Source organism: Salvia hispanica, chromosome 3 (genome assembly GCF_023119035.1).
Source record: "Salvia hispanica cultivar TCC Black 2014 chromosome 3, UniMelb_Shisp_WGS_1.0, whole genome shotgun sequence".
In the NCBI taxonomy this organism is placed as follows: Eukaryota; Viridiplantae; Streptophyta; class Magnoliopsida; order Lamiales; family Lamiaceae; genus Salvia; species Salvia hispanica.
Genome location: NC_062967.1, coordinates 9,630,052 through 9,648,351, shown reverse-complemented (window position 1 = coordinate 9,648,351; position 18,300 = coordinate 9,630,052). Strand labels below are relative to the sequence as shown.

The window sequence follows — 18,300 nt, the reverse complement described above, 5'->3', positions numbered from 1 at the left end:
TTTATTCCTCACCTTTTTTTTCTTTCTTTTGATGGAACATAAGTTCTTACCTTCAAGTACCAAAGCTCTTCATTGCAATAGTATTTATAATCTTTTTCTAATATAAAGGTGAGGTGAGGTCTCTCTATATTGTACTATCTTAATTTTAATTTTTCATAATCTGTATCTTTATGTGTAGTTTCTAATTTTCAATTTAATAATTTAATATTTTGAGTCATAAATTCGAATATTTACCGAGTAACTTCCGAATCTATATTTATTTATTTAGCTTTTCATAAGTTAAATAAACATATAAAATTAAAGAATAATAAAACTGATGAAATCTATAAAATATATAAAATGGGAGTTTTGGGGGTATTTAGGGAAATATTCTTTTAAAATATAGTATATTATTATTTTAATAAAACTGTTTTTTTCTTTTGAATGAAATGTAGTAATAGTAAATATTAATCTGCTATATTATACGGTTTCTTGGTGGTTATATTAGTGGGTAATTATTTGAAGTTAGTGGAGAGTTATTTAAAGTTAATAGGGAGTTAATTGATGTGTTAATTTGGAATTTGATTTTATCTTGACGAAGTTCAGTTTGAAGTGCCTGCTTGAGATCAATCTTTTTAGAGCAATTGCTCAATGAGTTGTGGAGTTACCACTATGTTTGATCATTCAGTTCTTTATGTTGCAAAATCAAAGGGTTCGATTTACTCATACAGCTTATTATCATTGTTGAGTAGTGAGTACTGTGCATTATTAATTTGGATCATTCACTGTTTTCTTCTCATGAGCTCAATTATGAACTTATTTGTGTTCCCTATGCATCCGGAAGATCTTTTAATCGTGATTACTATCTTATTTCCTGACATTCATTCTGAGCACTTTTTAAACTTAGAAAATGATTTCTTATTTGCTTTGATACCTTGGTAGTATTCTTTTTTGAATATCGAAACTTATGGGAAGAAGGATAGAAGAGAAACTCTGAAATTGAAAAGGAGTAAGAAAAATATCAAAAATCAATTCAAATTTACGCAAATTTGGAGAAATCAATCACTGATGGATGGGAGGTCGTTTGAAGGAGATTTGAGTGAGCAGCATAAATGCCAGTATGAAGAAGTATTGATAGAATGGAGGTCGTTGGGCCAGGTTGAGAATGGAACTCCATCAACTTCGCCTCCTTATTGGGATAGTGATTACGGCAATGATGGAGGTGTGTCATTTATATTTTGTTGATATCTTAACAGGTGGTGTCCACAATCTGTTGATATGTTTCTGAAGTAGAAATAGTTTCAGGATCCTTCAAAAAGAGGGATGCTTATTTAATTCACATTTTCATCTTAATACTGGTGAATAACTGAACACTGCAGTTTTATTATCATTAGTCACTGTTCATTTGGTCAGTTAAATGTTTCAAGTCCTAAACCATCTAACATATATGGAAAGCATGCATAGAAAATTGAAAAGTTTTGACAAATTAACAAAAGAGAACTTCGGAGCAATGCATTTGAGATTGGAGGCTATAAATGGTAAGATCTAATTTTGTTACTTATATAGTTTATTATTTATATTGATTCTAATTATATTTAATTAATTTTAAATTGAAAATTAATGTTTTAAAAATATATTATCTGTGCATAGCACAAGCGTGATATTAGTGAAATTAAAAATTGAGTTGTACTATTTCCATCTTACTCAAGATGTCCACCTTTCTTTTTAATTTGTATACTATTCAAGATGTTCATTTTCTATTTTTGGAAATAAATCCCTGGCTCTCTCGTCTTTCTTTATTAAAAATATTTAACTACATTTTTTCTCTCTCTACTTTCTTTATCTAACAACTCTTTTTAAAATCTCGGATCATTAAAGAATATAGACATTTTGAGTAGGACCTGAGTAACTGAATTTAGGTGAAATTATGGTTACTTGTGGTTGAATGAAATATTGACGTGAGTGCTAAAAGTTGGAGCTGTGGCTAAATTTGAAGTTGAATATGGGGTTGGGGCTATGTTGTGAATATTGATCTTATAAATAGATTATTTTAATTTATTATTTATCTTATCCAAATTTATATTTTTATTTGTTTTAATTTAGACGAAATAGTGGTAATTAACAAACCCATATTGAGAATCGTCTCTGTATACAAATAAGAGTGTCGATATCTGAAAAAAAGAGTTTAATTTTTTCAGCGGCCCTTTTTAGGTCCAAGCCCAGAATGAATGTAATGTAAGCCCAGTACATTCTAATTAAACAAATACTACATTTATTTATTTAGTCTATCTCTCTCTGTTAATCTGGCATCCAAATGATAAATTAAAATTTTCATTTATTTAGTCCCTCTATATTGGTCTTTATAATGGGTTAAACATATTACGTACTAATAAGTTCGAACGATTAAATTTTTATTCGTTCTAGATCCCAATTCTAAAGCTCAAATTCTCAATTTAAAGTATAAAAAAAATTAAAAAATCGGCTCCTCCATATATACTGATATCATGTGGGATCATTAATTTGTAATCACTAATTTCATGAAATTAGTATGCGGAGACAAAATTCGCATAAGCATCAATACAACAATACACATCAAAATTCAACAACTTGAATCATGAACCATGAATTCTAAAATTTGAAATGATGAGGTTGTCACATCTATATTGACTTAAATGAATCAAATTGTATTTTTTTAATTTATTAGTAATTAACATTAATAATGAGTTGTAATCAAACTCAACCAATGAAAATAAAGGAAATACACGCCATCTATTGTCAACCCATTCACTTATATATGGGCCTTAGCCCACGTGACAAATACAGAACCCGGGTTTGGTCGGTCTCAATTTATTAACCAATAAATAAAAACTAAAAATATGAGACAACCAAAATTCGAATTTGCTATCATAATTAATACTACACGTTTGGTTCTTTTCTTATAAGTTATAACAGTACAGTACGAATCGCCTTTTGAGAAATTAAAATTAAATTCTACGTTGTTCGACCAATCAATTCTGTGATTAAATTGACGGAACAAATCGATAAAAGAAAAAAAAAAGTGCAACTACCTTAGGAAATAAGATAGACCCACTCGTGCTCAATTTGTCCTCGAAATTATTTGTACATGCATGTAACGACTTCGACACTTGTTTGTCGGTTTCAATTGGTGATAGATACTGCCTTCTACCAAAAATGATTGATGTTCCAATAATTCTAACACCACACGATATTTCTTTTTGCAAATCCCACTTTTTACACTTTGTTTGATTTTATTTTTGCAAATTCTACTTTTTATATTTTGTTAGATATTATTGTACTCCAAAAGTGATTTCCTATCCCAAAAAGGCTTTACCCTTAAGGAAGTAAATCACGGTTTAATCTTAGTTTAATTCTTAGCGAAGTGACCTAATGCGTATAAGGACTCATCATGATGGATGAAAACTATTTACACTATTCGTAAACACGTAGTACTACAATTTATTATTATTATTATTTGTTGCACACTATGGAATTTAGTCCCGAATTTTGTGATAAAAGTTTACGTTTCACACATTCTTGTAAATATTTTGAATTTTAACCACAATTATTTATTTATATTCAGTTTCATATATTTATTCAAATTGCAATATTTATAGATTAAAATTAACTTATTGAAACTCTAAAAATTATAGTATAATTTATATAAGAAAATTACATTGTTTAAATTCTTGAAATTAATTAATTAAAGTAAAAATTGGATTACCCACAGTTAATTTGATATTCTAATTATAAATTACATTAATACGCCTACTAGTTAATCGCTGATATGATCTTTTAACAGTATTACAGTAGGTAATAAAAGTTAACAAATGAATCTGATTTTATTTGAACAAATCTGCCTTCTTTTTTAAAGGAACAAATTTAATTAATTGTGTACGATAATATTTTTTCAATTAATTAAACATGTATATGATCTTTCTTTTTCTTATGCGAATCATTAATCTCGTTAGTATCGAAATATATATATTTAGATCCTTTTCACGCGTGTTTACATGTTTCTGAATTTACACGCGACATCTTACAAAGCTGTTCCAGAGTCACAAGATATGTTACATTAATTGAATATCCGATTAATTATTAAAAAAATAAATAAACATGCAGTATAGTATATATATACAGTATATAGCTAGGCATAATTTTTTTATATTATGGACTTTTGAAAGAAGAAAATGACTGATCATGCAATACTCTGCATCTGCAATGAATGAATGTCTTGTTTTATAGCAAAAGCAGCATCTGTGAAATATACCCCACTTGTTTCCTATATATGTCCGAGCAAATAGTCTACCATCAAAAAATATTATAGTTATATTATGGAAAGAATTGGAAAAATGAGAATGAGTGAAGCAACACTTCAATAATTGGTGTGGAAAATTCTGGTGGGATACACACAAGCATCTCCTCAAAATAACACGAGTCTAAGCGATTTAAGATTGATGGAGTACACAACACTTTATTTGTTTTTTCGTTTAACGAAAGGGACGTATCGGCAGATCCATTAATTATTTCTCGTGCTAATTTATAGGCACCTCGAAGGATAAGACAACTGACCCAAGGATTTAAAGTTGTTCCATACCCAAAGACATAGATCAATCCTCTGACCACTTGGCTAAATGAACGAGTTTTATATCACTCGACCACCTCCCTTGGGTTGATTCCACAACACTTGATTAAACATGTGATTTATAATTATAGCATATGATCAATATGGTGTACCGCACAAATTATTGTTATTTTAGTATGATAAACCTTTGTATTTGATTTTGTTTTTTCAAAAAACGTCTTTGTTAATGTGTAAATTTTTGATTTTTTTCCTCACCGTATTTCATTACGAAGATAACAGCTATGAATTTTGTTCAAAATCTGATCAGCATAATATTTGAAAATTTAATATTAAATCACTAAGTTTTAGTCTTTCACAATTACTTTATCCATGAATAATACGAGGTATTTGATGATGTTTAAACGACATTATTTAATTTGGATAAGAAAACAAAAGAAATAGTAATATTTATTTTATTGAAAGGATATCGTTTCGAGTCAAAAGACTTCATTTTAAATAAAATAGGACAACTGAAAATAATTGAAATTTCATTATTTTTAAACATTGCGGTACTAACTAGATGTTTGACCAAAGTTCGTGATTGAAATGAATATTATCTTTTATTACAATGTCTACAAATGTCCAATTATCCATATATATATCTCGAGAAATATTTACTCCCATAGACTATATAATACCATACCACAATAAGATGAAACACCCCTTATCCTATCCAAAATATTGTTATAGTCTTTGTGGCGATTATCCGTATGAATATAAAACTCGGAGAAAACGTGCAAAAATAAAACTCATAATTGTCTAGTTTAAATTTCTGATAGACTAGAACTTAGATAAGAGAAGTCCACAGTTACTGTTCCTCAAAATAAGTGTTTGGTCTGAGCAAGAAATTGCTAATTAATTACGTGCATAATCATACATTGATGCCTTTGTAAAATATGCCTAATTTACTTTGAATTTTGAGTAATTTTCTAATGCAACATCGCTTTCAATATTAAGCTAAGCTTCTGGTATTTTCCTAGTGCAAACGTCGCTTTCAATATTCAAATTAAGTTGTTATTCCTATTTTTTTGCATTATCTACGCATCAGTTTTACAAATTAAGTTAAACAATTCTAGGAAAAATATAAATAAGCAGAAGACGTTAATATTTAAGATTTTTTGTGATTATTTTGAAACCGTGTCTATTTATAAACAAGCTGAACACGTTATTATTTAAGAGTTTTTGTGATTTATTTTGAAACCTTATCTATTTGGTTACAATTGAACTACTATAACTGAACCAAATCAAGGTGATCATTCGATTGATTTGGTTCAAATCAAGCAAAAATCTATGATAAAATTATGACTGCATCCATATATAGCACTTAAAAATTGAGATTAATTAAATTCCGCCCAAGTACATATATAGCTATTAATCTGAATATAAATTAATATAAAAGTAATGTATCTTGGCCACCAATAATTTCATACTTTTACCTCCAAGTACATATGTATCTTGGCCACCAATAATGTATCTTGAAAGATATCAACCGGTCTACACAAATATTATTGAACACCACTACTATCATATACTCCATGTTAACCACCAATTGTTTTAAAATTATTTGGGATATAGGACATGATAATGGTCGTACAGTAATTGTCTGAGCCAGACTGCATGTCACTATTTTTGATATAGTAGTCAGCGTTTTAGCTAAAATATACTACCTTCGTCCCCCAAAATTTGCTACACTTTGACCCGACACGGGTTTTAAGAAATGTAATGGAATGAGTGAGTTGAAAAAGTTGGTGGGATGTGGGTCCTACTTTTAAAGTATTAGTTTTATAATAAAATATGAGTAGAAATGAGTTAGTGGAATATGGGGTCCACTACCAAAAATGATAAAAGTGAAGTGTATCAAATTTTCAGGGACGGACCAAAATGGTAATATGTATCAAATTTTCAGGGACAGAGGTATAGTAATTAAAAATAATCTAGGGTAGTAGGTAAAATTTTAGAGTTGAGGCGCATTGAATAGATTTAAATAAATAAATTTTACCATAATAGATTAGTATTCCATATAGAGTGATTATGGTCGACAAATACAATATGCTTTAAATGAGAATGAATAATATATTTGACGGAATACAATCTTATTACCAACTCACATCTTCAACATCCTTGGGTGAGTTCACGATTTACGAATATATTCATAATATATATTAACCTTGGAGCCATTTATTCTAGGCTATTTTTATAGTATCTTTTAGAGTTGAATCCACTTGTTACAAAATTTTATTTAAATTCAACTCTTTTAATAATGTTGATCCTGTTTTACACCTGACTATAAAATTGACTTTTATTTTCTTTGACTTCCCCTTTTGACGAATAAACATGAATAAAAACCGCACAGGATTGGCATGACGTGGCAGATTGGACCCCACCTGTCCCCTTTAGCTTGTACAGAGCGGGCTCGGCATGTACACTCTTCCCCCTACACGACTCCACAACGCTTACGTCACCCTATCCCACCACACGCATAGCCTGACGTCACGCCATAATTCTGCTCCCAATATTTTTTATATAAATAGACACGAATTCCCTTATCCCAATCTCACTACCTCTCTCTCTCTCATTCATACTGCATACAATATACATACTCTCCTCCAAAAAAGCTCTGAACTAATTCAATGGCAGCTAACTCAACTGCAACGGCTCTTCAGTTGATCGAACAGATGACGCGAAACGCAGACGCCGTGCAGCAGCGCGTGCTCGCAGAAATCCTGGCTCAAAATTCGGAAACGGAGTATCTCAAGGGTTTCGATCTCGGCGGCGCCACCGATCGGGAGACGTTCAAGTCAAAAATCCCGATGATGACCTACGAAGATATCCAACCGTTGATCCAGAGGATCGCCAACGGCGATCGCTCCCCGATCTTATCCGCTCGCCCCATCTCTGAATTCCTCACCAGGTTGGCATTCATGCATTATTTTCTGTTTTGAAGTTTTTATGTTTGGTTTTGGTTCATTATTCTTTTTTTGGCAGCTCTGGAACATCAGCTGGTGAAAGAAAACTGATGCCTAGCATCAAGGAAGAATGGGATCGCCGTCAGCTTCTATATAGTCTACTCATGCCTGTTATGGACCAGTAAGTAGGAGCATATACTAATTTTTTAAAAATGAATTGAAAAAGTTGGGGCAAATTTTGGATTTATAGTAAAATGAGTAGAAATGAGATAAGTAGTATTGATGGAACAGATATGTGAAAGGATTGGATAAAGGCAAGGCGCTCAACTTCTATTTCATAAAGGCCGAGACCAAGACACCGAGCGGGCTACTAGCCCGACCCGTGCTCACCAGCTATTACAAAAGCGACCTCTTCAAAAACCGACCCGCCGACCCGTTCAACGTCTACACCAGCCCCAACGAAGCCATCCTCTGCGAGGACAACTCCCAGAGCATGTACGCCCAGATGCTCTGCGGCCTCTACGACCGCCTCCACGTCCTCCGCCTCGGGGCTGTCTTCGCCTCCGGCCTCAGCCGCGCCATCACCTTCCTCCGCCTCAACTGGAAGCACCTCTCCCACGACATCCGAACCGGGTCGGTCAGCCCCAAATTCACCGACCCGCCCCTCCGCGAATGCCTGGCCCGGATCATGCGGCCCGACCCGGACCTCGCGGATTTCATCACACGTGAGTGTGAAAAGGACACGTGGGAGGGGATTGTGACCAGGATTTGGCCTAATGTGAAGTATCTCGATGTCATCGTCACCGGCGCCATGGCTCAGTACATTCGGACGCTGGATTACTACAGCGGCGGGCTGCCGAAGGCGTGCACCATGTACGCGTCGTCAGAATGCTATTTCGGGTTGAATTTGAAGCCAATGTGCGACCCGTCGGAGGTGTCTTACACAATCATGCCAAACATGGGCTATTTCGAGTTTTTGCCGATCGGCGGTGGCGAGCTCGTTGAGCTCGCCGCCGTTGAGGTGGGGAAGGAGTACGAGATTTTGGTGACGACCTACTCAGGGCTGTGCCGTTACCGCGTCGGCGACATTCTCCGGGTGACGGGTTACCACAACTCGGCGCCGCAATTCCGATTCGTGCGGCGGAAGAACGTGCTTCTGAGCGTGGATGCCGACAAGACGGACGAGGCGGAGCTGCAGGCAGCAGTGGAGAAGGCGTCGGAGATTCTAACGAAGACGAGCGTGGTGGAGTACACGAGCTACGCGGAGACGAAGACGGTGCCGGGGCATTATGTGATATACTGGGAGCTGATGGGGGGTGGGGCCCCCGAGGAGGGGGTGATGGAGCGGTGCTGCTTGGCAATGGAGGAGGAGCTGAACGCGGTGTACCGGCAGGGCAGGGCGGCGGACGGGTCGATCGGGGCGCTGGAGATTCGATTGTTGAGGAGTGGCACGTTTGAGGAGTTGATGGACTATGCACTGTCTAAAGGGGCTTCGATCAATCAGTATAAGGTGCCGAGGTGTGTTACCTCGGCTCCTATCCTGGAGCTGCTCGATGCGAGGGTCGTGTCGAGCCATTTCAGCCCCGAGGCGCCGCGGTGGAGCCCCGAGCGCCGCTTCTGAGGAGTTGGTTTGAAACTTTGAATGGATAATTGAGAATAAGAGCTACTTATGTTTGTGTTTTTTACTTTTTACCATTATATTCCTAATTGTCTTGCGTTATATGCTTAATTAATGATTAATGGAGTATTTCATTATCGTTTAATTGCTTCTTTTTTGATCCACGTGGTTCAAAATTGTAATTTGATCAATTAAGGGTGGTATTGCCGCCAAATTAAAATTATGAGATATTGATCAAATTAGAAATTCATTAAAAATATATATTGGCGCAGAAAAACAGAAAAAGAGAAGTGAATTAAGGGCATGAAAAAGGTTGCATGTAAAAAGAATATGGAAGTACTGTACTAATTGGCTAGATTTCCTTATTTGAAAAGGAGATCATTTTTTCATGTCTAGTATATATAGGAATATTTGGATGTGATTTCCTTATCATGTTCTGTACGCACTTGAGACTAATCCCCTTATAACAAAGTGATTTCGGGAAGCAACTGAATTCTAGATTTATAAATGAACAATCCCAACATCTTTATTTAAAATTTTAACTAATTAGCTAGATCTGATTTCAGTATTTTTTACATCCGTTGAAGTTTAAGTAATGACTTCATAGCAAAACTCAAAATCTTTACAACGGGCCATGCCTTTGGGCTAAAATATCCAATCTAAAATTACTTTTTCTGGCTTGGATTTGTTCCATTCTTATCTGGAACTGTTTTTCAGGACTGAAATTTATTTTCTTATATGTATGGTATTTTTAGAATTGTTTCTCAAAATGAAAACTCAGCCATCAATGCAGTTTTACACAATGAATTATCATGTTCATGTATTGAGTCTAATGGAGTAAAATTTTATATTGGGGTAATTTTAATACAAACTATTCATACTACCCCTAATCATTAGTATAATGCCTGCATAACGTATATATTTATACAGTAATGTTAAACCGAAAAACTTGTGAAGCTTTCTCCGGCACCAAATTGATCGCTTCAACACTAGAAAATCCCTCTCCATTAGGGTGAGTAACCTTAGCCTCATACTCCCCGTGAAACACCGACGCCTCAAAGAATCCCTCCGCATCCGTCATCCCACTCGCCTCCTCCTTGTACTGCCTCATGAACCTATCCACCACCTCACCGGTCGCCAAATTCCTAAAATCATTATCCGTCAAGCACATCCGGTAGCACCCCTGCGGGCCCCACGCCGACCACAGCACGATCCCCTTCACCGCCCAATGCGAGTGCAGCTCCCTCATGACCCATTCCAAATCCCTCGCCTGATCCGGCCCGGGCCCCACGTCCAGCTCCGTCACCCAAATCGGAACCTTGGCAGTCGCCAGGATGTCGAGGGCCGACCTCATGTAGGGCAAATTGGCAGATGTGAAATGCCCCTGCACGCCAATGCCTATGCTCCCCTTGAACCCTCCCTTCCAGATCCCGTGAAGCTTATCCAAATACCTCCGGGGCGAGGAGGCCGCGTCGCTGCACTCCTCGATGGTGTTGTAGTCGTTTAAAAACGGCACCGTTTTACGGTCATGCCTCTGCGCTCGGAGATAGTAACTGAGGGAGGCGCCCTGGCCGAGCCTGCTCTCGAAGAAGTCGAAGTGGAGATTCTCATTCATGACGTCCCAGTGGATCAGCTGCCCTCTGTAGCGCCGCGTCGCGGAGGTCGTTGGGGGAGAGGGTGGGGAGCCAGGAGGGCTGGCGGGAGGGGTCATCCCAGAGGATGTTGTGGCCCCGGACGGAGATGCCGTGGGACTTGGCAAAACGCATGAGGGCGTCGGAGACGGAGTAGTCCTCGGCGCCCCGGGTGCGCTCGGTGGAGTACCATTTGAGCTCGTTCTCGAAGACGGTGTAGCGGAACCGGGACGTGAACCACTTCTGGTACGCCGCATTTTGGAGGATGTTTTGGTTGATGGCGCAGCCCAGCGGGAAGTGGGATCGGCGGAGGCTCATTGAGACGGTGGCGTTTCGGATGGGGCGGTTGCGTTGGTCCACCGCTTGGAAGTTCACCTTTGTCTTCCGCACCTGCAAATTTATATTTTATTATGGTTTCGTATATACTTTCTTCGTCCACGATTAAAAGTCCTTTTATAAGTACATTTTTTTTAATAAATGCAAATTGAAAAAATTACTCAAATGTGAGTTGCATTTGAATGTGATTGGCAGATAAAAATAATAAAAAGGAAATCATATAGTCAAACAAACATAATAAACATAATAGTAGAATTTAATGTGCTTTTATGTGTAATGCATGTCTCCACACTCAAAAGCATCATTTTCTTCTTCTTATTTTTTTTTTATATTTTAGGTAAATGGAACAACATTCACTAAATTATTAGATTCATACAAAAATTATAAAAATAATATTCATATTACACTAATTTTTTCAAACACTTTTAAAGTGAAAACAAATTACTATTATATTGCAAAGATATGGAGCAATATTTGCTTTTGGGGATAGAATTTAGACAGTTGAATTAGATGAATATTGCGAAGGTATGGAGTAGTATTTGCTTTTGGCGATAGAATTTAGACAATTGAATTAGATGAATATGCAATAGAAACCTAATTCTAAATTTCAAACATTCTTGTGGTACTATAGTAGATATGAATTGCTAGCTCAATTTTCAAATCCAAACCCTCAATTTCATGATACGAAACCCTAAATCACCTTGATTCTTTTAAAATTTCTTTATATATACCTTCTGTATGTTCAGATCTTGGTGCAATTTCCATTCTTCTTGAGTAAATGGTTGTAGTGACACGCTGTCTGCTCTAATATCTATTGTTGGATTTTCGCTCTGTCATTAAATAAGAAAAATTTGACCATCAACAACTACTCTAGTATATGTAATCCAACCAAATTTTAATTAATTTCATATGTTTAAATTTATATTATTTCCTAAAAAAAAATAACTATCAAGTAAAAAAGAAAATGAATGAACCTGAAAATAGAGTTGGGCAGGGCCAGAAGTATCAACAACCAAGCCACCCTTGAGCATGGACCAGCAGCCCTCTTTCGCAGACACCCAGCCCGCGATTATCGAGCCCTTGGCTGTCTTGAAAACCGCTGCTACATCAGAGCTGCCTTTGCTTACTTGCAGCCAAGCTTCATAAAATATCAACCATTTTAATCACTTTCCATCACAACTTTACAATTATAACATTTTATTAAGAAATCAATTAATCAAAATTACCAGAAAATGTGTAAAGCTTATCCTTGTCAAAATCAAATTGTTGGGAAACACTATGGTGGGCTTGGTTTCTAGCAGTGGCAGCAATATACTTGTTGCCATCGTTGGCTTCTTCATGCCTTATTTTTGCATCACCAAACGACGTCCATCCTTTCAATCCCTCGTTGAATTCCGGATTCACCACTATACCTCCTTTGTAATGAGGGCTCAGAGGCTTCTCCAAACACTGAAAATATAAAGAAATCATATTAATTATTTTAACCATATAAATTGTTTTCTATGTCATACATGTAGTATAATTTATAAAAGACTTGCCTCATGTGTGTAACTGTGGTCATAAGGCACAACAGCATTAACTTGAAGACCTGAATGGACTTAATTAGTTTAATTTTGTGTTTATCAATGATATCAAACTCCTCTACAAAAGGAGAAGATAGAGTTGGATGAGTTTTACCAATAGCCTGAATTAGGATGAAAATGGCGACGAAACAATAATTTGAATGATTTGCCATCGTTGTCGCTAATCGAATGTTTCATGGTAAATGCCATGTACGGACTCTTTATATAGACATAAACGTTTCAGTAATATTTTAAGTAAATCATATGTGGATTACACAATTTAGATCTTTTGGTTACTTGAATATTTTCCACATGCGAAGGATCAAATTTTGGTGCAAAGAATGTTAGTTTGAGCAAGATTTCGGTTAATTGTCTTATATGGAGTATTTCTTTTTAGATGTCCACCATTAAATTTATCTATCATTTTTATTCTATTCGTTTATGATTAATTGTGTTACTTTGACTTATCCATCACTTTTGCTCTTTCCGTCCGCAATTTAATATATTACTTTGACTTACGTATCAATTTTATTTTCTCCGTCTGTGATTAATTATGTCATTTTACTTAATTTGGGTATTAAAATGTCAAAAAATTGGACAAAAAAAGTTAACGGTACTCCCTCCGTCCCAGATAATTCGATCCAGTATTTCATTTCGGACCGTCCCACATAATTTGTCCCACTTCATTTTTACCATTTTAGGTAGTGGATCTCATATTCCACTAACTCATTCCTACTCACATTTTATTACTCCCTCCGTCCTCGATTAGGAGTCACATTTTGACCGGACACGGGTTTTAAGGAAGTGTTTGATTGTGTAAAATAGATGGAGTTAGGTAGTGGAATGTGGGACCTTTTTGACTTTTTGTGTGTGACAAATATAGTATGTAGGAAGTGTGACTCTTAATGGGGGACGGACTGAAATAGAAAAATGTACAGGGGACGGAGGGAGTATAAAGCTAATACTTTAAAAGTATGACTCACATCTCACCAACTTTTTCAACTCACTTTCCATTAGATTTCTTAAAACTCGTGCCGGGTCAAAGTGTCCCAAATTATCTAGAACAGAGGGAGTATTATTTTTGGTAAATAGATGTTACCTACCATTAACTTATTCAAGTCACATTTTAGACGTGGCTAATAGGATGAAATTAAATTGACTACTATATGCCTAACTTTATATAGTGAAAGGTATCGATAACATCTAAGGTAAGGCAGACTTGAAGACTATAAATGGCCCTCGAATCCAATCCCCAAAGGACCTTTATAGCTCTGCGCGATCTTCCTCAAGTAATTGGCCGGCGAGGAGGAGTCGATGGTGTTGTGTTCGTTGAGAAAAGGCGTCGTCGATCTTGTTTGCTGTCTGGTAGAATCTTCTAGAAGCGTCTTTGATCCTAGGGTGGCTGGGCGTAACGTAAGCCCGCCCAGAGCACGTTGTGGCCGTGGGATTTGGCAAGGTTCACGATGGCGTCGGCTGTGGAGTAGTCCTCCGCGCAGGATTTCTGGGTGGAGTACCATTTGAGCTCGTTTTCGAAGTGTATCGGAATCTGGAGAAGAACCAATTTGTTGGAGAATGTTTTCGTTGATCGGACAGCCAAAGGGGAAGGCGGATCACCGCTGTCTTATGGAGAAGGTGGCATTGGCGAGAGGCCGCTTGTGTTGGTTCACCGCCTCTAGTCGTACCCTTGTCTTGCGCGCCTGCACATAATTTTATCAAATTTTGATTTCTAAAAAAAATGATCAATTATGTAGGATGTCACAACCTAACATATTACATATTATACTATGTAGACAAAATGTTCCGCTATTTAAACTCCATCTTAGTTACTCGTCTTTAATTTTTACCCATGTATTACCACGTCTACAAATTCAGACATGTAGGATAACTAAAAGATGTTAAAATTGTGATATTATTGACCATGTTTATAAATTTGTGGGATTAATCAGAAATCGACCAAGTTACACCTTTTGGATGCTGTGGTCATCTTTGAGATGCTATCTTTGGAAAATGTATTGTTGCTCCACAAAAAAAGGTTAAAAAACATATGAACTAGAATAATTGTAATCATGATTTCATTTTCTGAAAAACAAAAATAAAATAGTGTGAGAAAACCTGAAAATGGAGATGTGCAGGGCCAGAAACATTGACAGTAAAAATGGAGGTATATTTTAAAAAATTTATTTATTTAAATTTAGACAAGAAATCTTATGATTGACTTTCATTTTGAGATCCAAACTAGGAAGAAAGTTGGCACTTTTAAGGACTTAAAATAAGAGAAGCTAGATAATCGGTGTCTTGATTGATCGCTCCCGTTACACAATACACTACTAATAATTAATGGATTTCATTCTATGAAAATATTTCCAATAGTTCTCTTTACCATATTTAATTTCGGTCTTATTAATAAAAAAGTTTAATCAGTCATAAGATAGATAGTGCGGATCGTTGGGACGAGACACGAGACTGCACATATCTGGTTTGCGTTGTGCCACGTTTGGCGTTGTGCCACGTTTGGCGTTGGGATAAGTAAAACCTTAATTTGCTGCTCTCACAAATTTATCTCATTCATGGAGATCGCTAAGCTTCCACTTTCTTCACTCCTTGTTCGGGGAAAACAAATCCAGCACTCCAACACGCCATTAAGAAATCTCAATTTCAATTTCAAATCCAAATCAAACGCACTACAAAGCCCCAATCTCACAGCAACCAACAATTCTCAAGTCTCCAGGAAAACCATATCTGATCTCGAAATTGAGGTCCCCACGATGGCGGAGATCGTGGAATCATCCAGATTGCAGAAGCTCCATCTTCAGCTTCGAAGATTTGGGCCTTTTTTCAGGATTACAGCGAAAAGCTTGAAATCCGGGAGGGAATTGGGGAGGGCGGAGGGTGTGATTAGGTTTTGGTTTGGGGGGAAAATTCTGCATATGGATTCGATCAAGCTTGAGAGGGAGACGATTGGGATGAACAAATCCATATTTGGGATCGGTTTGTTTCTTGGCGCTATGGCGATTAGGTTTGGATATGAGTGTGGATGTGCTAAAGCTGAGCTGCTTGCTATCAACGACACTCCTCTCTATCATTCCAAGGTAGGAGTACTCCTAATAATCATTTGCCTCTCATATTTCTAAGCTATAATAATAATTGGTACTAGTACTAAACTTCATGATTTTATATGATAGTACTAATTAAAATGAAACGAGTTTGGCCTGCAGCTTGTGAGATTTTACACAAGGTTAGGGTTCAAACAAGTGTACGAGGTTGAAGGAGGAAGCCTAAGAGATTTGAGTGACATGTTAGTTTGGGGTGGTGTTGGAACTCGCATGGATGCCAATCTTCAAGACCTAATGATCAAATGGTGTTCAAGATTCAAACCAAAGTAAAATCATTTTTCTACACTACAAATTGTATTATAAAGAATGAAACTCTCAGTTACAAACAAATCACATCTTAACTCAAAACTTGTTTTTTCATCATAACAAAACATTCTCAGTAAAACCTATGTACAAGGTGGAACAAACATTAAATCATACTTCTCCTAGTTTCCACAGAATGCAGCTCCTCCGGTTACGTCATCCCAATGCCGTCCCGTAGCCCTTGAAGGCATGCGTGTAACGTTCGCTGCACGTTGTCGGCCACCACTCTCAACCTTCCCTGATTGCTATCACCAGCTGATGATCCGTTCGCTTCCACGTTTCTCATCACTCTCTGCTTGCATTTGTCCCAGTCGTCGCCGCGCAGCCAGCAGGCGCGCCCTCCGTGGCTGCCCTCCATTCCGAGGAAGGACACCACGGGGCTTTCACCGAATGAGTATCTTAGCCTGACAGAGACGCAGTATGGCAACCAGGCAGCACCGCCAGCAGCATTCAGATGGGGTATGTGGGCGGGATCGAGAACCACGGTCAATGCAAAGTCGACCGAGTTATGGGCTCGGTCATAGTGGATATTGCTCTTGGAGGCTGATGAGCTATCAGAGACCCCTTCTCTGTTGTACCCCATGTGATTCTCGAGGCACAGCTCGATACGGGATTTTTGTGCGGGGGCGGCTTCGGCTCCTTGCCCTTGACCTAACCCTTTCTTCCACGCTATGAGTTTCAAAAACTCTCTCAAGACTGAGATTGGCAAAGTCAGAAGAGTAATGAATGAAGCAACCCGAGAAGCGTCGTACGGCTCTGATGCAACACGCCGGCTAAAGTAGTCGCATATCTCTCCTATTTCGGACTGAGTCAGTTCCTCTTGGGCAGCGGCAGGGTTTTGTTGCTGTTGTTGAGAATGATGAAACCTTTTCACACTGAGAACTTGGAGAAGAAGCTGGACTCTGTGAACACTAACTGCGAACACATAACCTCTGCAAAAGACATTTCCTTGCATCAGAAACTGTACAAACAATACAAGAATGAAGAAAATGGAATCCGTTCTTTTTTTTCTCTCTGAATGCACGCAGGAGCTCTTGTACGAGTGCCTTACCCGACGAAGAAGCGCAGGGCAGGCTGCTCCTGATCCAAATTCAACAAAGCACCTTCATTATCCTTCAAAATCGATCCAAGGATCTCCTTGAGAAGATCTGGTAATTGTGCGAATAGCCAGAGAACTCCGAGATACTTAAGAATGCCTCTAAGGACCTTTTTAAGTGCCACAAGAGGGACCCACCCTCCCCCATAACCACCATCATCGCCAAGTCCGATAATAGCAGTATTCAGTTCTCCTCTAACATGAGCAGGGACCCCAGAACCAGGTGGTCTACGTAATGGACTACCCATGGGTAAATTGGTTGCTCCTGGAAGAGCAGTACCTATGCGGTTCAAAGCAGCTAGCGCGTTTCCTGCTCGAGATACTGCAGCAGCACTTGGGAGGTTGGTCCTATTCCCCGAAGCAGCTGACAACTGTGGAGCTGGAGTTGGACCTGGATTGGCACTGTTTGGATTAGGCAATCCAAGTGCTTGCTGAGCAGCTGGAAAATTAGAATCTATGCCATTCAATTCTTGAGCAACATGCTCCATAATAAAAGGTCGAAATTGCGGGCATGGAAGGGATCCTCCGATGGGTTGACCAACTTTTGGTGGGGTAGCTGGTTGCAACCATACTTGGTCTCCAGCAAAGCACCGCATGTCAACTGCAAATTTTTTGCGATATATAATCCTAATCCAATATGGGCCTCTTAGTACCACAGAAACATCAATGGGCAACAATGAACTGGGAACAATTCCAGGTCCGCCTCTCGCCGCTGCAGCTGCTGCCGCTGCCAACACAGCTGCTGTATTGTGAGTTCCAATAGGGCCTGGTTGTGGGGTTATACCAGGATTACCTACAGGACCAGATGAAGCTTGACTAGCATTTGTGTTGACATTGCTAGGCAGACCCTGAGATGGCACATATCCAGTCTGCTTTAAAGTGGAAGAAAGAGAAGCTGTGATGCCAGGGAGTCCGGAAACAGGAGCAGCTCGTGCAGGCCTTGTAGCGGCAGCAAGAGCATGCAGTGGTCCAGCAGTCAATCGAATGCAATCCAAAAGAGATGCAACCTCACCTCCATTGATGAAGTCTTCAAGAAACTATCCAAAAAAAACCCCATATGTTTACGTACTCATATAGGAAAAAACATGAGGAAAAAAGAAAAATTACTTGATTG

The 18,300-nt window shown here is 37.9% G+C and overlaps 4 protein-coding genes across 4 annotated transcripts in view; 2 read left to right on the top strand and 2 right to left on the bottom strand.

The window, feature by feature from the left end:
* Window positions 1–7,191: 7,191 nt before the first annotated feature.
* Window positions 7,192–9,290, top strand: LOC125210140 (probable indole-3-acetic acid-amido synthetase GH3.1). The gene is made up of 3 exons (XM_048109714.1): window positions 7,192–7,532; window positions 7,607–7,708; window positions 7,819–9,290. The coding sequence occupies exons 1-3, from the start codon at window positions 7,252–7,254 to the stop codon at window positions 9,146–9,148; spliced, it is 1,713 nt and encodes a 570-aa protein (XP_047965671.1). The 5' UTR covers window positions 7,192–7,251; the 3' UTR covers window positions 9,149–9,290.
* A 698-nt stretch (window positions 9,291–9,988) lies between these two features.
* On the bottom strand, window positions 9,989–12,847 carry LOC125209229 (endo-1,4-beta-xylanase 5-like). Its single transcript, XM_048108832.1, is given in 7 exon segments — window positions 9,989–10,794; window positions 10,796–11,166; window positions 11,844–11,942; window positions 12,087–12,250; window positions 12,339–12,561; window positions 12,651–12,700; window positions 12,790–12,847. Coding segments are annotated over 7 exon segments (1,692 nt in total). The 3' UTR covers window positions 9,989–10,067.
* Window positions 12,848–15,206: 2,359 nt separating this feature from the next.
* Window positions 15,207–17,103, top strand: LOC125213282. Its single transcript, XM_048113735.1, has 2 exons — window positions 15,207–15,763; window positions 15,890–17,103. The coding sequence occupies exons 1-2, from the start codon at window positions 15,242–15,244 to the stop codon at window positions 16,055–16,057; spliced, it is 690 nt and encodes a 229-aa protein (XP_047969692.1). The 5' UTR covers window positions 15,207–15,241; the 3' UTR covers window positions 16,058–17,103.
* Window positions 16,107–18,300, bottom strand: part of LOC125209228 (mediator of RNA polymerase II transcription subunit 14-like) — a 4,263-nt gene continuing 2,069 nt past the window's right edge. Inside the window, exons 3-4 of the mRNA XM_048108831.1 lie at window positions 17,142–18,223; window positions 16,107–17,022 (exon numbers count right to left, since the gene is read on the bottom strand). Coding sequence (XP_047964788.1) covers window positions 16,242–17,022; window positions 17,142–18,223 — 1,863 coding nt within the window. The 3' untranslated portion in view covers window positions 16,107–16,241. The remainder of the gene's footprint in view (window positions 17,023–17,141; window positions 18,224–18,300) is intronic.